Source organism: Eleutherodactylus coqui, chromosome 3 (genome assembly GCF_035609145.1).
Source record: "Eleutherodactylus coqui strain aEleCoq1 chromosome 3, aEleCoq1.hap1, whole genome shotgun sequence".
NCBI classification, from domain to species: domain Eukaryota; kingdom Metazoa; phylum Chordata; class Amphibia; order Anura; family Eleutherodactylidae; genus Eleutherodactylus; species Eleutherodactylus coqui.
Window position 1 is genome coordinate 254,127,207 of NC_089839.1, and position 27,716 is coordinate 254,154,922.

A 27,716-nucleotide genomic window follows, 5' to 3' on the forward strand; every position below is an offset into this window, starting at 1 on the left:
GCTTGTGCTTAGTTGGAGGTAGTGTGGTGCTTAGCTAAGGTGTGGCTTACTAATGAGGGTTTGTCCAAAGTAAAAATTGTTGGGGGGGGGGGCACTCTTGCCGCTATTGTGGCTTAATAGTGGGACCTGGGAACCTGAACTGAAGAGCATCGGCGATATACAAAAATGCTTGAGTCGCCCATTGACTTTAATGGGGTTCGTTACTCGAAACGAACCCTCGAGCATCGCGGAAAGTTCGACTCGAGCAACGAGCACCCGAGCATTTTGGTCTCGCTCATCTCTAATTACTACCTGTAATGTACGTGAGGGAAAAGCACAGAAACTTCTTTAGCTTTTCTCCGTTAAGCCAATGATGACTCATCTCAATTTACTACCTTGTAAAGAGATTCATTTTCAGCCTAATACGTAATAAGCAAAGTCCAAACACAATTTTTACAAGGTATTGGGGTATATAAATGTTGCACTTGAGGAAACTATATTCATATACAGTAGCATGCTGATACAGTTGGCGTAATCATTAGCAATGACACCAAAAAGTATTTTTGCATTAGTTTTAGTTATTCACATCTTTGCCAAAAGTGAGGGTTCCATGGTAAAACTGACTAATGGAGGATATGAGGATATAGTTATCGCTGTCAATCCTAATATCAAGGAAGATCTCAAGATCATTGAGAAAATTAAGGTAAGAATTATATTTATATTAAGCTTTAGTGTATGATAAAGATGTAGTATATTAATATTTCCATCCATCTAGTTAAGCCTTTTATCCATAGAAGAAAAGACAATTTTCTTTATCTCATGGAAAAATTCCTAAGGGATTCCAAATCTGGACATTAGAACTGATCCCTTGAATAATGACCCATTTCTAAAAAAAAAAACAGTAACTGTAACTTGTAATATTATTACGCTACAGAAAGGCATCCAAGCCTCTTTTGGTTAACAAAGGTTTTGATTTTGAGAATGTTATATCATTCGAACGATTTCAACATTGCAATCATGTTTTAAATCGGGGGGTTACAAGATCATAAGAAATTACAATAAAGTTGTGTAACAGATTTCTTGAATTAAGTTTTAAATTCTGTTGCCATGTTAACATTGTCCGCTACAAAGAAGCATGGGTTCAAACAAAATGGGGGAAGGGAGACAGTGGGGGGGGGGGGAGGGGGAGGATAACACGCGAGGGATGGGTTCGGGGGAGGGGGTGTTGGGCAATAATTGTTACTTATCCCAGGCTCCTTTTGATTTTATGACAACTTCTTAAGGCAGAGAGTTTCATAGTCTTACTGCTCTTACAGTAAAGAATCCCCTTCTATTTCGGAATAAAAATCTTCTTTCCTCCAGACGTAGAGGATGTCTCTTTGTTATAGATACAGTCCTTGGTATAAATAGATCATAACAGAGATTTCTGTATTGGTCTGTAACATATTTATTTATATTCATTAGGTCGCCCATCAGCCGTCTTTTTGCTAAACTAAATAACCTTAATTCTGCTAATTTTTCTGGACTCTGTTGTCAACCTATTTTATTTATTACTTTGTGTGTCCACCACTCAAGCTGTACTTCGTCTTTCCTGTGCCCTGGTGCCTAAAACTGTACAGAATTTTGAATGTGCAGTCTGAATACTGATTTGTAGGGTGATAAAACTGTGGGGGAGATTTACCTAGACTGGCATTGCTTTACGCCAATTTAAGTAAAGATTGCATTGTACTGAAGTGCAACCAATGTATGAAGAGGCAATAGTCTCTTCATACATTTGGTACATCCTGAAGATGACCATGCACCACAATAAATCTATGCCAGCTATAATTTATTATAGCTGGCATAGATGGGGCTGCTACCTACGTTCCCGCTTGCCACGTCCACTTTCTACAGAAAGGGTGAGGTCATTTTTTGAGCAAATGTGATCTGTGCAAAATACTGCAACTTTTCTTACAACGCAATTGTGATGTACAGGCAAGCATTAATTCATCCCTATGTCCTTTCTGATGAATCCCATCAGCTTATTTGCCTATGTTTATGAATTCTAAGTGACTACCCACTACAGTTTTTTTTCCCTGCGAAATTCGCATTTTTTTTTCTGCAGGGGTCTATGGGGCTTGTAATGTTAAAATCGCGATCGCCCCATAGACCCCTGATGAAAAGAAAATGCGAATTTCGCAGGGAAAAAAAAAACTGTAGTGGGTAGTCACCCTTAAAAGAATCCTATTTTTTTCTCTTTCCAGTAGTAAGCATTGGATATAAATCTATTCATTGAGATGAGTGAATTTTAGCCACATAAAAAAATAGGACATCGGCAACCAAAAACGGCGAATGATTTTATACGCTGCTGGAAAAGATAGGTCTTGCATAGAGATGAGCGAACGTGTTCTTCCGAGCTTGATATTCGTGCGAATATTAGGGTGTTCGGGATGTTCGTTATTCGTAACGAACACCATGCGGTGTTCTGGTTATTTTCACTTCCTTCCCTGAGACGTTAGCGCGCTTTTCTGGCCAATTGAAAGACAGGGAAGGCATTACAACTTCCCCCTGTGACGTTCAAGCCCTATACCACCCCCCTGCTGTGAGTGGCTGGGAAGATCAGGTGTCACCCGAACATAAAAGTCGGCCCCTCCCGCGGTTCGCCTCAGATGCGGTGTGAGTTAGATGAGGGACAGTGCTGTTTGTACCGGAGCTGCTGTAGGGAAAGAATTGGTAGTTAGTGTAGGCTTCAAGACCCCCCAAAGGTCCTTATTAGGGCCACTGATAGCTGTGTGTTGGCTGCTGTTAGCAGTGGCAAATTTTTTTTTCTCAAAATCGCCTCTGCAGACCGTTGCACCTGGCATTAGGGACAGAAGTGCTGCATAGGCAGGGAGAGTGTTAGGAGTGAGTGTAGCCTTCAAGAACCTCAACGGTCCTTTCTAGGGCCATATTTATCCGTGTGCAGTACTGTCCAGGCTGCTGTTAGCTGTGCTGCATTTTTTTTTGCTTCTCAAAATCGCCTCTGCAGACCATTGCACCCTCCATTGATACTGCAGGGAAAGAATTGTATAGGCAGGGCGACAACACAGTTGTTATTCATTGAATATACGCAGTGCTGCCTTTTGGTGCCAAAAAACTGAAAACAAATCTATTTGTCCAGCCTCTGTCCGTCCTAAGGGCTGTGGACACGTGTGAGCTGCGTGAACAACATTGCTAAATCAGACGCACCCAGCTACGCTTTACTGCTGGCTTCGCCATTTGCTTTCCTTAATTGGGAAAAAAATACCTGCTCTCCAAGAGTTATAATAACTCTGCTACCCTCACGTTCTGTGACACATAAGTAGGGACACAGCACAGTTATTAAACTTCTCATGTTCATTGAATATACGCAGTGCTGCCTTTTGGTGGAAAAAAACTGAAAACAAATCTATTTGTCCAGCCTCTGTCCGTCCTAAGGGCGGTGGACACGTGTGAGCTGCGTGAACAACATTGCTAAATCAGACGCACCCAGCTACGCTTTACTGCTGGCGTCGCCATTTGCTTTCCTTAATTGGGAAAAAAATACCTGCTCTCCAAGAGTTATAATAACTCTGCTACCTTCACGTTCTGTGACACATTAGCAGGGACACAGCACAGTTATTAAACTTAGATAATTCATTCACTAGAGGCAGTGGGGCCTTTCGTTTTCCAAAAAGGGCAAAAATTATATTTGGCCTGCAGTCTTGCGCCAATTTATTTCCTGCCTGTGAAATCAAATCACTGGTAATACAGCATGCTGAGGGGTAGGGGTAGGCCTAGAGGACGTGGACGCGGCCGAGGACGCGGAGGGCCAAGTCAGGGTGTGGGCACAGCCCGAGCTCCTGATCCCGGTGTGTCGCAGCCGACTGCTGCGCGATTAGGAGAGAGGCACGTTTCTGGCGTCCCCACATTCATCGCCCAATTAATGGGTCCACGCGGGAGACGGTTATTAGAAAATGAGCAGTGTGAGCAGGTCCTGTCCTGGATGGCAGAAAGTGCTTCGAGCAACCTATCGTCTACCCGCAGTTCTGCGCCGTCCACTGCTGCCAATCCGAATCCTCTGTCTGCTGCTCCTCCTTCCTCCCAGCCTCCTCACTCCACTACAATAACACCTGCTCAGGAGCGGGAACACTCCCAGGAACTGTTCTCGGGCCCCTGCTTAGATTGGGCAGCAGCGGTTCCTCTCCCACCAGAGGAGTTTATCGTCACTGATGCCCAACCATTCGAAAGTTCCCGGGGTCTGGGGGAAGAGGCTGGGGACTTCCGCCAACTGTCTCAACAACTGTCTGTGGGTGAGGAGGACGATGACGATCAGACACAGTTGTCTTGCAGTGAGGTAGTAGTAAGGGCAGTAAGTCCGAGGGAGCAGCGCACAGAGGATTCGGAGGAAGAGCAGCAGGACGATGAGGTGACTGACCCCACCTGGTGTGCAACGCTTACTCAGGAGGACAGGTCTTCAGAGGGGGAGTCAAGGGCATCAGCAGGGCAGGTTGCAAGAGGCAGTGCGGTGGCCAGGGGTAGAGGCAGGGCCAGACCGAATAATCCACCAAGTGTTTCCCAAAGCGCCCCCTCGCGCCATGCCACCATGCAGAGGCCGAGGTGCTCTAAGGTCTGGCAGTTTTTCACAGAGACGCCTGACGACCGACGAACAGTGGTGTGCAACCTTTGTCGCGCAAAGCTCAGCCGGGGAGCCAACACCAACAGCCTCACCACCACCACCATGCGCAGACATATGATGGCCAAGCACCCCGCAAGGGGGGACGAAGGCCGTTCAGCGCCTCCGGTTTGCACCCCTGCCTCTCCCCCTGTGCCCCAACCTGCCACTGAGATGCAACCCCCCTCTCAGGACACAGGCACTACCGTCTCCTGGCCTGCACCCACACCCTCACCTCCGCTGTCCTCGGCCCCATCCAGCAGTGTAGTTCAGCGCACCGTCCAGCCGTCGCTTGCGCAACTGTTGGAGCGCAAGCGCAAGTACGCCGCCACGCACCCGCACGCTCAAACGTTAACCGTCCGCATAGCAAAATTCATCAGCCTTGAGATGCTGCCGTATAGGGTTGTGGAAACGGAGTCCTTCAAAAGTATCATGGAGGCGGCGGCCCCGCGCTACTCAGTTCCCAGTCGCCACTACTTTTCCCGATGTGCCGTCCCAGCCCTGCACGACCACGTCTCCCGCAACATTGTGCGCGCCCTCACCAACGCGGTTACTGCCACGGTCCACTTAACTACGGACACGTGGACAAGCACAGGCGGGCAGGGCCACTACATCTCCCTGACGGCACATTGGGTGAACTTAGTGGAGGCTGGGACAGAGTCAGAGCCTGGGACCGCTCACGTCCTACCCACCCCCAGAATTGCGGGCCCCAGCTCGGTGCTGGTATCTGCGGAGGTGTATGCTTCCTCCACTAAAGCACCCTCCTCCTCCTCCTCCTCCTCTGTCTCGCAATCAAGATGTGTTAGCAGCAGCATGTCGCCAGCAGTCGGTGTCGCGCGGTGTGGCAGCACAGCGGTGGGCAAGCGTCAGCAAGCCGTGCTGAAACTACTCAGCTTAGGCGATAAGAGGCACACGGCCCACGAACTGCTGCAGGGTCTGACACAGCAGACCGACCGCTGGCTTGCGCCGCTGAGCCTCCAACCGGGCATGGTCGTGTGTGACAACGGGCGTAACCTGGTGGCGGCTCTGCAGCTCGGCAGCCTCACGCACGTGCCATGCCTGGCCCACGTCTTTAATTTGGTGGTTCAGCGCTTTCTGAAAAGCTACCCACGCTTGTCAGACCTGCTCGTAAAGGCGCGCCGGCTCTGCGCACATTTCCGCAAGTCCCACACGGACGCTGCCACCCTGCGCACCCTGCAACATCACTTTAAGCTGCCAGTGCACCGACTGCTGTGCGACGTGCCCACACGGTGGAACTCTACGCTCCACATGTTGGCCAGGCTCTATGAACAACGTAGAGCTATAGTCGAATACCAACTCCAACATGGGCGGCGCAGTGGGAGTCAGCCTCCTCAATTCCTTTCAGAAGAGTGGGCCTGGTTGGCAGACATCTGCCATGTCCTTGGTAATTTTGAGGAGTCTACCCAGGTGGTGAGCGGCGATGCTACAATCATTAGCGTCACCATTCCTCTGCTATGCATCTTGAGAAATTCCCTGCAAACCATAAAGGCAGCTGCTTTGCGCTCGGAAACGGGGGCGGGGGAAGACAGTATGCCGCTGGATAGTCAGGGCACCCTCCTGTCTATTTCTCAGCGCGTACAGGAGGAGGAGGAGGAGCATGAGGAGGATGAGGAGGAGGGGGAAGAGACAGCTTGGGCCGCTGCTGACGGTACACCGGCTGATTGCCTGTCATCCTTTCAGCGTGTATGGCCTGAGGAGGAGGAGGAGGATCCTGAAAGTGATCTTCCTAGTGACGACAGCCATGTGTTGCGTACAGGTACCCTGGCACACATGGCTGACTTCATGTTAGGATGCCTTTCTCGTGACCCTCGCGTTGCACGCATTCTGGCCACGACGGATTACTGGGTGTACACACTGCTCGATCCACGGTATAAGGAGAACCTGCCCACTCTGATTCCCGAAGAGGAAAGGGGTTCGAGAGTGTTGCTATACCACAGGACCCTTGCGGACAAGCTGATGGTAAAATTCCCAGCCGACAGCGCTAGTGGCAGAAGGCGCAGTACCGAGGGCAAGGTAGCAGGGGATGTGCGTAGATCGAGCAGCATGTACATCCCAGGCAGTGCAACAGTCTTTAAGGGCCTGGCCAGCTTTATGGCTCCCCACCAAGACTGTGTCACCGCTCCCCAGTCAAGGCTGAGTCGGCGGGAGCACTGTAAAAGGATGGTGAGGGAGTACGTAGCGGATCGCACGACCATCCTTGGTGACGCCTCTGCCCCCTACAACTACTGGGTGTCGAAGCTGGACACGTGGCCTGAACTAGCGCTGTATGCCCTGGAGGTGCTTGCTTGTCCTGCGGCTAGCGTCTTGTCGGAGAGGGTGTTTAGTGCGGCTGGGGGAATCATCACAGATAAGCGTAGCCGCTTGTCAACCGACAGTGCCGACAGGCTAACACTCATTAAGATGAACAAAGGCTGGATTTCCCCAGACTTCTGTTCTCCACCAGCGGACAGCAGCGATACGTAAGCAATACGTAGGCTGCACCCGCGGATGGAAGCTACGTTCTCTCTCACCATCCAAAACGGGGACATTTCTGTTTCATCAATCTGTGTCTAATATTCCTCCTCCTCCTCCTCCTGCTCCTCCTCCTGAAACCTCACGTAATCACGCTGAACGGGCAATTTTTCTTAGGGCCACAAGGCTCACTCAAATAATTTTTCAGAACAATTTTTATAAGTTTCAATGCGCTTAAAAGCGTTGGAACTTTAACTTGAACCAATTTTTCGTTACACTGGGCTGCCTCCAGGCCTAGTTACCACTTAAGCCACATTAACCAAAGCGATTCACCTGCCATCTTGGTTGGGCATGGCCAATTTTTACTGAGGTACATTAGTACTGTTGGTACACCAATTTTTTGGGGCCCTCACCTACAGTGTAATCATAGTAATTTCTATGTTCTTCGCCTGCACTCATGGTACAGAAAGGTGTGTGGGGTTGGCCTACAGTTTAGCTACATAAATGTAACTTGTGCCTTGGCTATACTAAGGCTACTGAAATGGAACGAAGACTGCGCTCCCGCTATACTGCTGCTTCAGAATTGTTAATGGGGCCTGTCCTGAGTGCTACTATTGCTTACATGGAACGAAGACTGCGCTCCCGCTATACTGCTGCTTCAGAATTGTTAATGGGGCCTGTCCTGAGTGCTACTATTGCTTACATGGAACGAAGACTGCGCTCCCGCTATACTGCTGCTTCAGAATTGTTAATGGGGCCTGTCCTGAGTGCTACTATTGCTTACATGGAACGAAGACTGCGCTCCCGCTATACTGCTGCTTCAGAATTGTTAATGGGGCCTGTCCTGAGTGCTACTATTGCTGACATGGAACGGACACGTGGAGAGGACACGTAGTGCCTCAAAAACATCCCCCTCAAACAGGGAAAACATTGTTGGCAAATGCCTTTGCATTGGTTCGTCTGGTGGCAGTCCAAGAATTTCACCTTTACCGACACAACAAGAGAGCCCCCACACCATCCCCCCGCCACGGCCCACTTAATCCTGGCCACATTCCGAAAACCAACAAAATACAACCGTGCTACTAGGTCCGCAGTCACCACCACATTACCACCAACGCGGTTACTGTTAAGGTGCATATAACCACGGACACGTGGAGAGGACACGTAGTGCCTCAAAAACATCCCCCTCCAACAGGGAAAACATTGTTGGCAAATGCCTTTGCATTGGTTCGTCTGGTGGCAGTCCAAGAATTTCACCTTTACCGACACAACAAGAGAGCCCCCACACCATCCCCCCGCCACGGCCCACTTAATCCTGGCCACATTCCGAAAACCAACAAAATACAACCGTGCTACTAGGTCCGCAGTCACCACCACATTACCACCAACGCGGTTACTGTTAAGGTGCATATAACCACGGACACGTGGAGAGGACACGTAGTGCCTCAAAAACATCCCCCTCCAACAGGGAAAACATTGTTGGCAAATGCCTTTGCATTGGTTCGTCTGGTGGCAGTCCAAGAATTTCACCTTTACCGACACAACAAGAGAGCCCCCACACCATCCCCCCGCCACGGCCCACTTAATCCTGGCCACATTCCGAAAACCAACAAAATACAACCGTGCTACTAGGTCCGCAGTCACCACCACATTACCACCAACGCGGTTACTGTTAAGGTGCATATAACCAGTCTGACTGGGGCATGCAGACACCTTGACAGAATGAATAGTGTGTGGCACATAGCTTCCCCATTGCTATGCCCACGTGTGCAGCTCCTGATGGCGGTGGCACAGGATTCTATTTCTCATTGCTTCTGTACAGCATTGTGGGCTATCGCCCCGCCCCTATTAAAGAGGGTCGCTGCCTAACCGTGCCAACCCTCTGCAGTGTGTGCCTGCGGTTTCTCCTCATGGCAGACGCACTTCTAAATAGACATGAGTGTGGCGTGGCATGAGGGCAGCTGAAGGCTGCGCAGGGACACTTTGGTGTGCGCTGTGGGGGGGAGGGGGGGCGGTTGGGCAGCATGTAACCCAGGAGAAGTGGCAGCGGAGTGTCATCCAGGCAGTGATTGTGCTTTGTTGTAGCTAGTGTGGTGCTTGGCAAAGGTATGCCATGCTAATGAGGGCTTTTCAGAAGTAAAAGTTGTTGGGAGGGGGGGGGCACTCTTGCCGGTATTGTGGCTTAATAGTGGGACCTGTGAACTTGAGATGCAGCCCAACATGTAGCCCCTCGCCTGCCCTATCCGTTTCTGTGTCATTCCCATCACTTTGTTGAATTGCCCAGATTTTCACACATGAAAACCTTAGCGAGCATCGGCGAAATACAAAAATGCTCTGGTCGCCCATTGACTTCAATGGGGTTCGTTGTTCGAAACGAACCCTCGAGCATCGCGGGAAGTTCGTTCCGAATAACGAACACCCGAACATTTTGGTGTTCGCTCATCTCTAGTCTTGCACTATCTTTTGACTAGATACACCAGAGGCTCCCATAGGCTTCAATTGGAGCTGAAAAAAAAGGAGGGGGAGAGAGTTTGGCTGACGGAAGAAGTTTACTCCTGAGTCTATTTAAGTGTTAGAAGTAATTCTGAGCATTTCCGCGCTGCATGGTATATTTTTCCTAATATGCCAACCGTGTGAATGGACAAGAAAACGCAAATTAAGATCAGCACTTGATTGCAGATATTCTTCATTCACGTGAATTTTGCTCACGATGTGGTGAGCGTAAAAATGCAAACGCTCGTATGAAAGACGCCTAAGACTGGCGTTTAGGATACCAGTTTTTAAATTATCCCCACAGTGTTTTTCAGAAAAGCACTGCTTTTTGCTGTGTTTTTTAAACACTGTATACATATTAGTTGTAAGTCAATAGGCAAACATGAACCGCAGTACAGAGTGTGCTTTATTGTGGATTTTTGTTGCAACCTATTTAGTGGTATAGTTTTTAGATTTTTAGTTTTCCCTACATCAGGTTACTGCGTGGACGTTCTATACAGAATGTCTATCAGTAAAGAATGTGGAGCGATGTTAGCTCAGAAGCCTGCTGTATTGGGTATGCAGCTCTACAGTAAAGACTGACTCGGGATCAAGGCAAGATTCTTGTAAGTAATCCAATGTAAACTGAAAAATGGCGCTCCGTGGTATCTTCTTTAAACACTGTCATGATAGTTTAAATACCAAATTAGCAATTAGTTTTTATTGTATTTACATTTTTTTGTTTCCCAAAGGAAATGGTGAAGGAAGCTACAAGTTTTCTATTTGATGCTACAGGCAAAAGGCTCTACATACGAAGTGTGAAGATTTTGCTTCCCAAATCCTGGTCTGCAAATAACTATGGAAAACCCAAAACAGAAAAATATAATACGGTATAGTAAAATGCAGGATGACTTAAAGGGATTGTGCCAAGATATAAAGTTATTATTTACATTTCCGTTGACGGGCCTGAATGAGGGCTTGTCTGTTTCGGGATGAGGTATAGTTTCCATTTGTACCATTTAGGGTAGCATACAATTTTTTGATCACTGCTTTTTCAATATTTTTAGGGAGATCAGGTGACTAAAAAAGCACAATTCTGGCATTTTTTATTATGGTATTCACTGTACAGGAAAAATAATGAAGAAAGTGATACCGCCCATCCGCAACCGACACTTCATTCAGTCTCTTCCTTCTCACTGTAGAGGAGATGCTATGAGCCCACAATGTGGAGAAGGGGACACAAGACCTTAGATTTTGGGATCAGTAGGAGTCTCAGCACTGGCAACCTTCATAAAGACCCACACAATCAGACTTTTATCACCAATCCTATAGATTATAGCATAACCCCTTTAACCTTTTTAACCCCTTTACGACCAGCCCATTGCCTTTTTACGTCCTGCCCAAGTGGGCTTTATTCTCTGAGGACGTAAAAACATGCGTCCTACAGAGAATAAAGCCCCGTGGGCTCTGGACGTGACAGCTCCATGCTGTCAGTGTCCGCAGGTAGCCGACAGCATAGAGCTGTCATCGCGGGCTGCGGGCATTTCCTCCCCATCATTGCGAACGGCGCTATCCATTGGATAGCGCCGATCGCAATAAAGTAAAAAAAAAAAGTTTAAAAAACTAAACATTCAGCTGCCCTAATGGATGGGATCCATCAGGGCAGCTGAAAGTACTCACCCGGCTTCCTCATTGTCTGTCACGGTGAAAGGGTCCTCCGGGACCCAGCGTGGCTCTTCTGCGCATGCGCACCAGATGAATGACGTCACGCGCATGCGCAGAAGACTGGGGACCCCGGTGAGTTTAAAATCTCTTGGTTCGCGGTTCCTGAAGGTAGCCGGGAACCAGGAGATGTCCCCGGGGACTGCAGCGAGTGGTCCCCAGGCCCGTGAATGCCGCTATCCAGTGGATAGCGGCGATCATGAAAAAGTTTTTAAAAAGTAAAAATAATGTTAATTTCACCTCCCCTCATGGATCGGATCCATGAGGGGAGGTGAAAATACTCACCCCCGGTCCTCAGCGGTGTCCCGGTCTTCCGGGACCTGAGTCCCCTTCTGTGCATGCGCGCCCGATGATTGACATCGGGCGCGTGCACAGAGGGGCTCAGGACCCGGGAAATTTAAAATCCCTCTGCTCCTGGCTGCCATGTGTAGCCAGGAGCAGAGGGATGTCACTGCAGAGATGATCACTGTTATCCAATGGATAACAGTGATCATTTAAAGTAAAAAAAAGTGTAAAAAAGTAATTAAAAAAAAAGTGTAAAAAAGTTTTTAAAAAAGTTTGAAAAAGTAAAAAAAAGAGTTTAAAACGCTTACATTTCATCTCCCCTCACGGATCATATCCATGAGGGAGGAAGAAAGTACGTACCTAAGGCCCCCGGATTTATCCGCGGACCTTACCACAGCTTCTGCGCACGCAGCCGTCGCCAAAGCGGCAGACGCATGCGCAAAAGCTGTGGATTGCCAGGATAATTTAAATTCTCCCTGCTCCTGGCTACAAAACTTAGCCAAGAGCCTGTAAATTTCACAGGGGGCCGCAGTGAGCGGTTCCTGATCACGTGTTCGCCGTTATCCAATGGATAATGGCGATCACGTAAAAGTTTTAAAAAAATTGAAGTTTCATCTCCCCTCACCAATGCGATCAGTGAGAGGAGATGAAACTTTTTCCCGGAGGCCTCCGTATTTGTACCCCGGCGCGATCCTCCTCCATGAACTTTCTCGGATTCTGCACATGCGACTGCCAGCAAAATGCTGGACACATGCGCAGGAGTCGGGGAGCCCAAGAAACTTAAAATCTCCTTGCTCTCAGCGACCAACGGTCGCCAAGAGCCTGGAGCAGTGACGGGTGGCCTCGTTGAGCGGTCCCCGGTCACGTAATAAAAAGGTAGCGATCTACCTTAGGCCGGTCTCACATGACCGGATAGGAATTACTGATTCCGCATGCGTCTGATCCGCGGTATTACGCAGATCAATCGCATTGGATTACACAATTCCGCTCAAATTAGTGGGTTGGAATTGTGTAATCCACTCGCAGAAAAGAGAACGCAGCAGGTTCTATTTTACCGCGGCTATCAGCAACATAGAGCCTATTGTGCTCCATGGTCGTGGATATACCCGCTGCCCATACGCGAATGACCGCCTGTGTGAGTAGACAGTTATGCGCAGTACATTACGCGGCCGTACACTGGGTCACAGCCGGGCTCACAGATGGGATCCGCTGCGGGCCTCTGCAAGCGGATTCCGCCTACGGCTGCATGAGCCCGGCGTTATTCAGACCACTACCTGTAATACGTATTTTACAAGAAGCCCCAGGAACGCTTGCCTATCTGCAGTTCCAGGAGCAGCTTGTTGAGCATCTTCTGTGCGAGACCGCCGCACCTCCGCAAGCTTACGAAGACTCACGAAATGCTACTTTTTACACCCCATACCCGCCACTGAGGTCAAGAAATGACCCCCAAAAAGCATGAGAGGAGGGGGGATACACGGTTTTATTGCCCCATGTGCCCATTCCAACCAGCCTCCGTAATTACCCCATGTCTTCGGAAATAACACACAGTTCACATTATTACTTTTATCTAAGATTTGGGGAAAGACGAAAAGGGCGCGGAGGGGGGTGTGTGTATTTTTAGGGAGTCAATTTTTATTCCGTACAAATGATCAATGGGGCCTTGAATTTATTCAGTTGTGCCCTGCAATCCAACGGGTGTTCCCTCCATTATAGGCCTTGCCATGGGCCCTGTAAGTAGATTAGGGCCACAATGGGTATGTTTCTGAACTCGGGACAAATGGGAGTATCCATTTTGGGGTGAACATCTTCATTCCTATGTACGCTGTACAAAAAAAACTGTTTTTAAATTGAAAAAATTGCCCAAAAATTGAAAATCGTAATTTTTTCCTTCTGCTTTGCTTAGATTCATTCAAATACTGTGGGGTCAAAATATGCAGTACACCGCTAGATGAATTCGTTAAGGGGTCTAGTTTTCAAAATGGGGTCATTTGAGGGGGTTCCTTATCGTTTTGGCCGCCCAATGGCTCTATAAGTGGGCGATGGGGCCTTGAATTTATTCAGTTGTACCCTGAAATCCAACGGGTGTTCCTTTGATTATAGGCCTAGCTATGTGTCCTATAAGTAGATTAGGGCCACAATGGGTATGTTTCTGAACTCAGGACAAACGGGGGTATCCATTTTGGGGTGAACGTCTTCATTCCTATGTACACTGTACAAAAAGACTGTTTTTAAATTGAAAAAATTCTCAAAAAAATTGAAAATCGTAATTTTTTCCTTCTGCTTTGATAAGATTTAGTCAAATACTGTGGGGTCAAAATACACATTATAACCCTAGATGAATTTGCTAAGGGGTCTAGTTTTCAAAATGGGGTCATTTGAGGGGGTACCTAATCGTTTTAGCCGCTCAATGGCTCTATAAGTGGGCAATGGGACCTAGAATTTATTCAGTTGTACCCTGAAATCCAACGGGTGTTCCTTTAATTATAGGCCTAGACATGTGTCCTGTAAGTCTATTAGGGCCACAATGGGTATGTTTCTGAACACGGGACAAAAACGGGTATCCATTTTGGGGTGAAAGTCTTCATTTATATGTGTGCTGTACAAAAAAAAACCCTGTTTTTAAATTGACGCAATTGACCAAAAAATGAAAATCGTAATTTTTTCCTTCTGCTTTGCTTAGATGTATTCAAAAATTGTATGGTTAAAATACACAGTACACCCCTAGATGAACGCATTAAGGGGTCCAGTTTTCAAAATCAGGTCATTTGTGGGGGTCCTCTATTGTTTGGGGCGCTCTAGAACTCTACAAGTGTGCTATGGGGCATAAAAGGCCTTCAAGCAAAATCTATGTTCTAAAAGCCACCGACTGCTCCTTTCATTTTGGGCCCTGTTGTGCATCCAGACATAGGATTAGGACCACAATGGGTATATTTCTGAAAATAGCACAAACAGGGGTATCCATTTTGGGGTGCAAGTCTTCATTTATATGTGTGCAAAAGAAGCTGTTTTTAAAATGACAGAATTGCCAAAAAATGAAAATCACAATTTTTTTCCTTTTGCTTTGCTTGAATTCATTCAAAAACTGTGGCATTAAAATAGGTAGTACACCCCTAGATAAATTCGTTAAGGGGTCTAGTTTTCAAAATGGGGTCATTTGTGGGGGTTCTCTATTGTTTTGGGTGCTCAAGAACTCTACAAGTGTGCTATGGGGCCTAAAAGTTCTTCAAGCAAAATCTATGTTCTGCAAACCACCGATTACTCCTTTCATTTTGGGACCTGTTGTGCATGCGGACATAAGATTAGGGCCACAATGGGTATATTTCTGAAAACAGCACAAACAGGGGTATCCATTTTGGGGTGCAAGTCTTCATTTATATGTGTGCTGTACAAAAAAAAGCTGTTTTAAAATGACAGAATTGCCAAAAAAACAAAAATCACAATTTTTTCCTTTTGCTTTGCTTGAATTCATTCAAAAACCGTGGGGTCCAAATGGGCAGTACACCCCTAGATAAATTCGTTAAGGGGTCTAGTTTTCAAAATGGGGTCATTTGTGGGGGTTTGCTATGGTTTTGGGTGCTCAAGAACTTTACATGTGCTATGGGGCCTAAAACGCCTTCAAGCAAAATTGCTGTTCTGAAAGACACTGACTACTCCTTTCATTTTGGGCCCCGTTGTGCACTCAGATATAAGATTAGGGCCACATTGGGTATATTTTTGAACACAGGACAAACAGGGGGATCCATTTTGGGGTGTAAATCCTCATTTTCATGTAAACTATAGAAAAAAAAAATGTCTTTAAAATGACATATTCGCAAAAATATGAAATTTTAATTTTTCTCCTCTAAATTGAATTCCTGAAAAAAAATGGTGGGGTCAAAATACTCATGACACCCCTCAGTGAATACATTAAGGGGTGTAGTTTTTAAAATAGGGTCATTTGTGGGGGTATCTATTATTCTGACACCTATGAGCCTTTGCTATCTTGGCTTGGTGCAGAAAAATAAAGTGTTCCTCACAATGCTAAAAAGTAATGTTAAATTTGTACATCTCCTAAATGGTTAAAAAAACATAAAAGCTTTTCAAATGTGCATTCAGAATAAAGTAAATAGATGGAAATATATATCTTAGCAAAAGTTTGTACAGTATGTTTGCACATATTTGATATATTACAGTTGAAAATGTAAAAAACCGATATTTTTGTCAAAATTTTCCCAATATGGGCACTTTTAATAAATATACACAAGTTATATTGGACTATTTTCACCACCTAAATGAAGTACAACATGTGGCGAAAAAACAATGTCAGAATCGCTTGGATATGCAAAACCTTTACGGAGCTATTCTATGTTAAAGTACACATGTCAGATTTCCAAAATTTGGCCTGGCCATTAAGGCGCAAACAGGCTTGGTCACTAAGGGGTTAAACTTATTTTGGCTTTTTTTTCTTTAATTTTAGTCGCACTATGGGATTTGAACTTAAGTATAGCAGTATATTAAATGTTTGTCAGCATACCTGTAAGCCCTGCTACAGGCACAGCTTAATAGGCTAAGCTCAATTACAGCACCCTGCGAAGTCATTGCAGAAGGGCCGTTAGGGAAAAAGAAAGAGCTCCTTCCTCTTTCAATCCATTTAAATTCCGCAGTCAGCACTCACCATAGCATTTACAAAGTTAACAGATAGGATCTGAGTTATTTTCGATCCTGACCACTTTGGCTGGTTATCAGCTGTAATTGATAGCTGGCACCTGCTGTGTATGAAGTGTGCTCAGCTCCCAAGCCCCTTCCATACTAACCCTGTATAGATCCAATGGTAATTAACGTTACATTTCATGAAGGGGTTAATGGCTTGCAATCATGATTGCTTCCATAATGATAACGTATTCCTGTGTTTATAATGATAGGCAGATATTGTCATCGACAATCCTAACCTGAAGTATGGAGATGATCCTTATACACAACAGTATGGACAGTGTGGAGATCCAGGACAATTCATTCACCTTACCCAAAAATTTGTAACTGATGACAGTGTCATCCAAAACTATGGACCCCGAGGTAAAAGGAGAAGCTTTTTGTTTCTTTTTTTGTTGATAGTTGTATTATACAATATCTTGTTCTTCTAATATTATGGAGTGTGAAGTTCTGATGCTTGAAATGTTAATACTGAACTTGTGTGCTAATTAACAAATGCTTACTGTGATAAAAGGAAATGTATCACTTTCAATGGGGCTGTGGTAATACCCGAGTTACCCGCTCAGGTATTTCTGTTAGCACCATTGAAATGAATGGAGCGCTGATTGGGCATGCTCAGCCAGAAGCTCCCTTCATGCTGAAGTCATCCCCACAGGGGATAGATAATAACTTGCAATTTTAGTACAACCCCTTTAACCAAGACAACTTCACTGCTCTTACAGTAAAGACATAGTGGATGCCCCCTTGTCATAATTATAGTTTGTCATTGGCTGTGTCAGCTGTGATGACCTGTCTACAAGCTGCTGCAGCCTGTAAACAACACAGGCCAACTCCTGGGAAGTCCAGGGATGCATTTTTTATACTCCCCCAGTTCCCCGTACCCGCTCAATTCGGTGCCAGCGCACTCATCTCTCCGGGTTGTGCGTGTGTCCTATAGAGAACATTATGTGTATGCATCCATCAGCAGACTCATCTCTGCAGGCTGCATGCACATACACACTGTTCTCTATGGGAGTTTACATATACAGCCAAGAGAGATTAGTTCGCTGGTGCTCACTTTAGTGGGTGACAGCACAGGGACAGGGAGTTTGAGTCCAGTGAGTATTAAAAAAATACATCCTGGACTCCTTGGGATCTGGCCTATGAGCACCATAGCTTAGTTTATAGTGCTCATAGGTGGTGACAAGTTCCCTTTAAAGCAGACCTGGGCAAAGCACGGCCCGCGGGCCACATCCGGCCCGCTGAATAGCTCGGACCGGCCCGCAAAGAGTGTCCTGGTGACTCACCAATGAGTCCGGTGTCAGCAACGGGAAGCAGCGAAACTATGCACTCCGAAGCCTTGTCCATTTTGTTCACTTCTGTGCTGTGCTAATAGTTATTCAGGCCTTACTTATTCAAGCACCTCTACCAATGACGTAGGCTTGAATAACTTTATTAAACAGCACATAAGTTAACAAAATGGACAAGGCTTCGGAGTTTGTAGTTTCACTGCTTCCCGATGCTGAGTAAGTGATGCCACTGTAACTTCTGAGTGCCAGGATGCTCGTTGCGGACCTTGGGGAGTGCCAGGACAATCGTTCCACGCTCGTCATTGGTAAGTGTCAGGACTTTTCCCTTTGCATTGTAATTAGAATAATAATACTAATAATATTCACTTTTTAATCTCTCTTCTTGGGGCAGCTCTCTGTGCCCTCTCCTAGGAGCATACTACTGTGTATTAATAAAATCTATTTTCCGAGGTTAGCTGTTAACCCTTAAATATGGCGGCTAACATTAAAAAAAGAAAAATTGATGCAGAATGCCGAGTTTTTAACAAAGAATGGACTTCTAAATATCTATTTACTGAAACCAAAGGTAAAGCTGTGTGTTTAGTTTGTGGAGAGCAGATAGCTGTATTTAAAGATTACAATTTGCATCGCCATTATGAGACTAAACACGGAGAGAAATACAAGAACTTGACGGAGGCAGAGCGGGCACGGGTATCTGAAGATTTGCTAGCAAAACTGCAAAGTCAGCAAGGATTTTTTAAAAAGCTTCACTCATCCAGGGATGCAGCCGTAAAGACCTGCTTTGTAGTATCCTACAAAATTGCAAGAAACAGTAAGCCATTCTCTGATGGGGAGTTTGTCAAAGAATGTTTGGTGGACTCTGCAGCGCTAATTTGTCCTGAAAAAAAAGAAGCATTCGCAAATGTGCCCCTCTCCAGGCGAACTATAACGAGACGGGTCGAAGACATAGCGGGGAATTTGTTGGTCTGGCCCTCTAAAACCATTCCAATTTCTCATGTGGCCCCATGGGAAAATTAATTGCCCACCCCTGGACTAGATCCTGGCAGCTCTGCAGGTGACTAATGTCACCACAGGGGTTGCTTTCCCCTGTAACTAGGGCTCCTATGGATGCCCCAGCTACAGTGGGAAAGTGTCAAATAAAGAAAACAAAAATATGTGAATGTCCCCCAGAGGTCTTACATGACGTTATGGGGGACATAGATAGTAAAAAACACAATTACATAAATAAGTAGAACAAAATTACAGAATAAAACAACAATACATACATAAAAAAGAGAATAACACAAAGCAGACGCCAACAAAAACCATTGCCGTATGCGCCCTGTAAATCAAAACCATACATACTATATATCAAAATGTCTGAAACAAATAGAGGAACCTATTCCCGTACTTTATTTTAGTGTAAATATAAAAATATTTTTTACAAAATTATAAATGTAAAAAAAAATGATTTTTTATAGCTTCTTACCCCCAATAAAACTAAAAACGGAAAAAAAGTCAGTGAAAAAGATATAAAAAATAGTCCTATATGTCACGCAAAAAAAATTGCAGCAAAAATAATTTTGGTAGCTAAAGGAAAAAAAATAGAGCAGTAAGGCCTCCTTCCCACGAGCGTGACGGGCTCCGCCGCGTAATATTACGCAGTGAAGCCCGTCACGGCGCCCCCCAGAGCCCCTATACTTACCTGCGGGAGATAGCGTGAAATCGCTTCCCCGCCCACCGCCGCCGCGTCACCGCCCGTCACCGCCCACCGCCGCCGCGTCACCGGCCGTGTCACGTGCACGGCCGGCCGTGTCACGTGACGCGGCCGGCCGCGTCATATGGCGTCATATGACGCGCGGCGGTGGGCGGGAAAGCGTTTTTTCACACTATCTCCCACTGGTTACAGCGGGAGATAGCGTGAACGGACGGCTCCCATTGACTGCAATGGAAGCCGTCAGCGCGTACAGCCCGTCCTCACCCGCAGAAAATAGAGCATGCTGCGGGTGAGGACGGGAGAAATCGCGGTGCGTAATTCCGCGGTGGAATTACGCATCGTGAGCATTGTGCTATTAGGTTCAATAGAACCTAATAGCATGGTGCAACGCAGCGGATTTTTGCCGCGAATTTACGCGGCGTAAATCCGTTCGTGGGAAGGAGGCCTAAAACCGCCACATGGGTAAAATCCCTAAAAAGTGTCTGGTCCTTAAGTTACAAAACAGCTTGGTCCTTAAGGGGTTAAAAAAATCTTCTTAAATTAACTGCTATATTTGTAATGATTTATTTTATTTCCTACAATTAAAAATAAAAGATTTCAAAATAGTTACTTTTTACTTTCAGGTCGAGTGTTTGTTCATGAGTGGGTTCATCTCAGATGGGGTGTTTTTGATGAATACAACTCGGATAAACCCTTCTATATTTCAGGGAATGGTAAAATTGAGGCTACGAGGTGAGACATTTAAATTATGCATATTGTATGAAATGTCAAAGCCGGGCACTCATAACAGACTAAACTATTAGGAATGTACCTCACGGTTTAAGAAACCAAATCTTGTGATGACGTTGCAACATATAAATGTGCACTAGAAGATCTAATGTTCACTCATCTATAACCCCCTCAGTCCTTATAAACAATTAGATTTTTTTGTTTAACCCAAGAATAAATTAATCTCACTACTTGCACTCATGCCACTTTTATACAACCAGCTGGCGTTATAATTTTCCTCCCCATTCTCTCCAGCACCGCCCTGTTGAGGCTTTGTGAGAAATCAGAAGCAGACTGAACGCTAATGTCATTTAGTTGAGGGCTAAGCGCTTCTTCACATTGGTGTAGTTCCTGTCCATGTGCCGTCTGTGTCCGACAGCATGCAGACCCATAATAGACAATTAGGATATTCATAGGTGATTTTTTACATGGACCAATGGTCTGTGTGCAAAAAATTGCGGTGTTTGCTATTTTGGTTCATTTTCATGGGCAAGAATTGTCCATTCAAAGTAGGAGGTTCTTGAAATTTGGGGGGGTGGGAGGGGTAAGGGGGGAACACAAATGTTTTTTTACATTCGATTTCTGTGCAGCCAACAAGGGCATGCCCAGGTGGGTAAGCCCTAACGATGAAGTGGTAGGACACCTTTTACACAATGATGGTGTCAAATTCGTCCTAAGTGCAATGCACACCACAGCCAGGACGAACACGAATAGAAGGGGAATGCACACAAACAGACACTGAAACAGACTGAACAGTAAATGGGACTTGCGAGTGGGCATCCAACAACAAATGACAAACACAAAAACACTTACCTAAAATACCTACTCACATAAGCAGATAGAATAGCTAAAGTACATATTAGGGTCCTTGTTGTCTCATGAGTCCCTACTCTAACAAGACAACTCAAACCCCAGGGAGTCCTGCCTGCAAAAGGGCTGATCATCCCAATAGGAACAGCCCCACGCTTGAAAAAGACCCAGCACGGGTCGAAACATTTTAGCCTTGTCTTGTGTTGAGGAATAAAGATGAATAACTTGTGAAGAATCCTCTGTATGCTAATCCATTCATTGGTAACTTATATTGTCTTACATATGGATCCTTGAGTCCAGGAGCATTGTGGGATCGTGCACCTGCCTTGCATGCTACTTTAATTTGATATACTGGTTGTGCTGCTGTCCATACATATATTCATTTGGAATATTGGATTGCCATAGATGGTAAACGGCATACAAGCAGAACAGGACACTATTCTCACCAACAGACAACAGAATCCCACCAAGCAAGACATGAATGACTCCAAACACCAGGGTCCTGAGAGAAATGAGTAGAAGGATAAATGACCAGCACCCTCTAGCAAGAGGGGCTGGCATCTACATGCAGCAGACTGGTGGTGATTGGGCTTAAACAGCAGAAAATTCCATGCAGGAAAAAGTGTCATCCACGCTTGCTTGCAGAATAAAATATATAATCTTCCTTTATTTAGACATATTTAAAATTACCAGGTATACACATCTCTGGACTAGACACGTATCGGCTGCACAGAGCCTTCGTCATACCACTGATTGCGTGAACGGGCAGCTTCAAGCTCTGTGAAGTCGCCCATTCACAGGATTCGAGGCGTGTGCTGTGTGCTTTTTAAGGCTCTCATAGGAGCCTATAGAAAGCTTGCAGCTAAGAAAGGATATGCCCTGGCATTTGCACTCGCATGTCCTATCCATTTTAGATGCGCTGAATCAGTGTGTCTAAAAATCGCCCATTTGAACACTTCTATAGGAACCTATTAGTTCCTATAGGAGCGCTGTTTTCTCGCTGTTTAGCATGGCGAAAAGAGCGCTCCACTGAATGAGGTCTTTTATAGGTATTGGTTTTTTAATCTTTAGTTTTTTTAGGCCCTTAAAACGCTTATAGGTTTACATGCCACTTTCACGCAGGTCACAAAATAGCGCAATTTTTTCAGGATGCGAGTAGTGCTACAAATCCCATTTATGTAAAGCCTGTGCTTTCCAATGATTTGCTTCACATTAGCAATGTTTTGTAGGTTGCTACATTGCAAAAAAAAACAAACAAACACAGCATGCTGAATATTGCCGGGATTTGTGGTGTTTTGTAGCCCATGTTTCCCTATGAAACCTTCCTTTGTGTTGCATTGCAACTGCATTTTCATGCGATGCGATGCAACTTTTACAGTAGGAGGTTTTACTGTTTGAGCCCTAAAATAAATCCTATCTGCCTTTAAAAACACAAAAAAAACAATACATCACCTAACAGGCACTGTTTGCACTGCCGCACTTCATCTCCACAACTCTGTCACACTTCTGTGCAGTTTTCAGCCAACGCTACCAAGTCAGATGTTCAAAAACCTCACCTCCAGAAAGCGCTGGGTCTGATTGGTTCTCGAGCACCACGGCTCAGCCAATCACTGCAGCACTTGATAAACCAATCACAACCATTCAGTGCGCTGAAACTGACAACACCTGATAGGTAATGTATTCGAGTTTTTTTTGTTTTTAAAGGCAGATAGGGGTTATTTTTGGGGTGGGGCTTATATTCCAAGCCCCCTCCCTGAAAATCACGGCAAAAGAGTTCAACAAAGTCGTGCGACTTTGTAGCGTCACAAAATCAGGATATCAGCACGAGAAAACGCAGCGATATCGCAGAGAACCCAGCTGGGATATCGCTGCGATTTTCTTGTGGTGATATTGTTGTTGACTGTGTGAAAGATGCCTAATAGCGATTTTATACATTTTCAAGAAAAATTCCAAAACATTTATTAGGATCCAATTCAGTTCTGTAGTGGCTTCAAGGGTACTTTAGATTTAAACCCCATATAAGCCACCCTATAAAATATTTAGAACAGCATTTATGAAGTTTGTTGAGCCTTGATTCCAGTTTACCCTAGGATTTCGCTGTGTCTGTTCTTGATTTTCAGATATATATATAGTGGCTTTATATAGAAGAACTCTGTGAATTCATTATATGGTGGATATCATTATCATTATATTCATAGATATGGTCAGATACTTATTGACCCCCTTCAGTTTAGGACAAGCTCAGTTGCTTCTGCAGGAAAGGGACATTACAGTTTTGATTGAACAGAGCTTGTCCTACTTCATACGGCTGTAGCTCCAGTGGTGCCATTTTAAAGCCAAGATACTCGAATCATGCCTGTAGTACTTACATAATCGGACTTACAGCCGCTTAAAGTGGGGCTGGGAATACTGAATTTACAGATGTTACTTTTCGGTCAGCATCGAGCTTCAAGGGAGGGAAAGATGGGTGAGCAGGCAACATGCAAAACATGTGATTCCTCTGTATATCTTAGGGGGAAGGATGACATGGACTTATCTACATGTTATCACTCCCCATCAATCAGAGAGCATATTCGTATTCATTGCCACATATCGGGGTCTTTTTTTCTCATAAAATTAGTAAAAAGATGAAGACTTGCTCATCTAATCATTCCTCCACACTGTTTAACCTTGTAGATACTGCAGTCATTGCTGACCATGGCATGTAAAATGTTTAGGCCTTCCTTACACACAGCGTTTGCAGAAATGCAGCGTTTTTCAATGCTGCATTTACTGCGATTTCAGCAGTGCTGGCATGAATTTTGCCAGCATTTTGGTTATGTTTTCAGCACAGCTGAAAGCGCAGCCAAGGAAACTGAAAAAAAAAACATGACTACTCACCTAGCTGACGCCATCCAGGTCTCTGCTGCTGCTCTCCAGAGCTCCGGGCCGGCTGCCAGCTACTTGTCAGCCCTGATAGAACATCTTTTGCTAGTGAGAGGGTTTAAAGACCCTCTAGTAAGAGATTGCTCTCATTGGCTAAGCGCTAGCTCAGCCAATTAGAGCCAGTGCTGGATGCACCAATCACAGCCATTTATAGAATGGCTGACAAGTGCCCACAAGCCTGCCTGAAGCTCTAGAGAGCAGCGGCAGAGACCCAGATGCCGCCAGCTAGGTGAGTATTTTGAGTATGTGTGAAAAAGCAGGTGAGCATAGAACCAAATATCAAACTATAAAGAGGATATATATACACTACCGTTCAAAAGTTTGGGGTCACCCAAACAATTTTGTGTTTTCCATGAAAAGTCACACTTATTCACCACCATGCGTTGTGAAATGAATAGAAAATAGAGTCAAGACATTGACAAGGTTAGAAATAATGATTTGTATTTGAAATAACATTGTTTTTACATCAAACTTTGCTTTCGTCAAAGAATCCTCCTTTTGCAGCAATTACAGCATTGCACACCTTTGACATTCTAGCTGTTAATATGTTGAGGTAAGCTTGTGAAATTGCACCCCACGCTTCTAGAAGCATCTCCCACAAGTTGGATTGGTTGGATGGGCACTTCTGGCGTACCATACGGTCAAGCTGCTCCCACAACAGCTCAATGGGGTTCAGATCTGGTGACTGCGCTGGCCACTCCATTACCGATAGAATACCAGCTGCCTGCTTCTGCTGTAAATAGTTCTTGCACAATTTGGAGGTGTGTTTAGGGTCATTGTCCTGTTGTAGGATGAAATTGGTTCCAATCAAGCGCTATCCACTGGGTATGGCATGGCGTTGCAAAATGGAGTGATAGCCTTCCTTATTCAGAATCCCTTTTACCTTGTACAAATCTCCCACCTTACCAGCACCAAAGCAACCCCAGACCATCGCATTACCTCCACCATGCTTAACAGATGGCGTCAGGCATTCTTCCAGCATCTTTTCATTTGTTCTGCGTCTCACAAACGTTCTTCTTTGTGATCCAAACACCTCAAACTTGGATTCATCCGTCCACAACACTTTTTTCCAGTCTTCCTCTGTCCAATGTCTGTGTTCTTTTGCCCATCTTAATCTTTTTCTTTTATTGGCCAGTCTCAGATATGGCTTTTTCTTTGCCACTCTGCCCTGAAGCCCAAAATCCCGCAGCTGCCTCTTCACTGTAGATGTTGACACTGGTGTTTTGCGGGTACTATTTAATGAAGATGCCAGTTGGGTACCTGTGAGGCGTCTGTTTCTCAAACTAGAGACTCTAATGTGCTTATCTTCTTGCTTAGTTGTGCAACGCGGCCTCCCACTTCTTTTTCTACTCTGGTTAGAGCCTGTTTGTGCTGTCCTCTGAAGGGAGTAGTACACACCGTTGTAGGAAATCTTCAATTTCTTAGCAATTTCTCGCATGGAATAGCCTTCATTTCTAAGAACAAGAATAGACTGTCGAGTTTCAGATGAAAGTTCTCTATTTCTGGCCATTTTGAGCGTTTAATTGACCCCACAAATGTGATGCTCCAGAAACTCAATCTGCTCACAGGAAGGTCAGTTTTGTAGCTTCTGTAACGAGCTAGATTGTTTTCAGATGTGTGAACATGATTGCACAAGGGTTTTCTAATCATCAATTAGCCTTCTGAGCCAATGAGCAAACACATTGTACCATTAGAACACTGGAGTGATAGTTGCTGGAAATGGGCCTCTATTCACCTTTGTAGATATTGCACAAAAAAACAGGCATTTGCAGCTAGAATAGTCATTTACCACATTAGCCATGTATAGAGTGCATTTGTTTAAAGTTAGGACTAGTTTAAAGTTATCTTCATTGAAAAGTACAGTGCTTTTCCTTCAAAAATAAGGACATTTCAATGTGACCCCAAACTTTTGAACGATAGTGTATATAGATATATATATCTATATATATTAGTATATCCCCAAAACAGAAGACAAACAGTTAAAAACACTTTAGTAAACACAAGTAGCAATCGCCCTAACCAAGCTCTATCTAAAGATACTCCAGTATACTTCCCATCTTTGAAATATATGAATCAAATATCAACCAGCTGCAACAAAATCCACAACAGAACATATACTATAAGTGGACATAGCCTAAGGAAGCCGCAGAGTGTGACGATGCATGTGATACAGAGTTTGGCAATACGTGAGATACAGAGTGTGGCGGTATGTGAGAAACAGAGTGTGGTGATACGTGTGATACAGAGTGTGGCGGTACATGTGAAACAAAGTGTGGTGATACGTGTGATACAGAGTGTGGCGATACGTGTGAAACAGAGTATGGTGATATGTGTGATACAGAGTGTGGCGGTACTTGTGAAACAGAGTGTGGTGATACGTGTGATACAGAGTGTGGCCATACGTGTTGATACAGACAGTGGCGATACAAGAGACACCGAGTGTGGTGATGCGTGTGATACAGAGTGTGGTGCTACGTGTGATACAGAGTGTGGTGACACGTGTGATACAGAGTATGGCGATATATGTTGATACAGGGTGTGGTGATATATGTTGATACAGAGTGTGGCGTTACGTGTGATACAGAGTGTGGCAATACGTTTGATACAGGGTGTGGCGATACGTGTGATACAGAGTGTGGCAATACGTTTGATACAGGGTGTGGCGATACGTGTGATACACAGTGTGGAAATATGTGTGATACACAGTGTTGAAATACGTGTGATACCGGGTGTGGCGATTCGTGTGATACAGAGTGTGGCAATACGTGCAATACAGAGTGTGGCAATACGCGTGATACAGAGTGTGGCAATACAGGTGATACAGGGTGTGGCAATACGTGTGATACAGAAAGTGTTGATCTTGCTTCCGATGTATTTCTTCTTTATATTTTCAGTATTAGTTATTTATAAGTCCCTTTCCCTTCAGCTATTTATCTTTCTCTTTGTTCCATTATATTAGCCCTATTATATGCACTTTAGCTTCTTTTGTGCATACAGCATATTTTTCTGTGTTGTAGCTGAATAATTGCTTTAATATCGTAATGGTTATCAGACATAATAATTAGAATCAATAATAAATCTCACATTGTAATTTCCAGGTGTTCTGCTGACATTGAAGGTGCGTACAGAATACGGAGATGTCAGGGAACGTCTTGTAATGTTGATACTTGTAAAATTGATCCTAACACTGGGCTCTATGAAGAAGGCTGTCTTTTCGTGCCTAAGCAGTTTCAGCCGGTCACAGCATCCTTAATGTACATGCAGTCTATTCCTCCTGTAAGTATAAGTAAACTCTGACATTCGGTCAGACAGTTGTATATTGGTTGGTGTTGTCTTTTGAAATAAATTAACACTGTGATTACTGTTTTAGGTTATTGATTTCTGCACTGACAGCAACCATAACATTGAAGCTCCAAACCTGCAAAATGAAAAATGCAATTTCCGTAGCACTTGGGATGTGATTGCGAGCTCCGCTGATATAAAGTCCACACAGCCCACTCCTGGCCTCACTATACCGGATCCCACCTTCACAGTTTTACGGTTTACGGAGAGAGTGATGACGTTAGTGATGGATGTGTCTGGAAGCATGGCTACTGTAAGTGTTCCCTATAACAGCTAATGTCTCGGTGATTAAACATTGTTCTTAATTCAGACTAAGAGCAAAGTTAAGTGTAAGTGAACAGATATTCCAATTTTTATAAAGACAATAAAGTAGGGTTCTGGGTGCATGAAACCCCACCAAACTATAGGACAACTGGGCTGCATTGCTCAGAGTGCCTGGCCCATTTTACTCCTGTTGTCTTTTTGGAAAATTATAGGACAGATTTATTGATGTGATTGCACCTAGATCTTGCCATACAATGTGCCAACATTTTGCACATTTCTGGTGCTTAATGTCGCATCAAGTCTTAAACGTTCTTATGAAACAAATTTACCAAAAAGAATAATCTACTGTGCT

At 44.9% G+C, this 27,716-nt stretch overlaps 1 protein-coding gene across 1 annotated transcript in view; it reads left to right on the forward strand.

Moving 5' to 3' along the window:
• Positions 1 to 523: 523 nt before the first annotated feature.
• Positions 524 to 27,716, forward strand: part of LOC136620008 (calcium-activated chloride channel regulator 1-like) — a 53,688-nt gene continuing 26,495 nt past the window's right edge. The window contains exons 1-6 of the mRNA XM_066594741.1: positions 524 to 682; positions 10,327 to 10,464; positions 16,483 to 16,633; positions 19,879 to 19,987; positions 26,857 to 27,034; positions 27,129 to 27,353. Coding sequence (XP_066450838.1) covers positions 524 to 682; positions 10,327 to 10,464; positions 16,483 to 16,633; positions 19,879 to 19,987; positions 26,857 to 27,034; positions 27,129 to 27,353 — 960 coding nt within the window. The remainder of the gene's footprint in view (positions 683 to 10,326; positions 10,465 to 16,482; positions 16,634 to 19,878; positions 19,988 to 26,856; positions 27,035 to 27,128; positions 27,354 to 27,716) is intronic.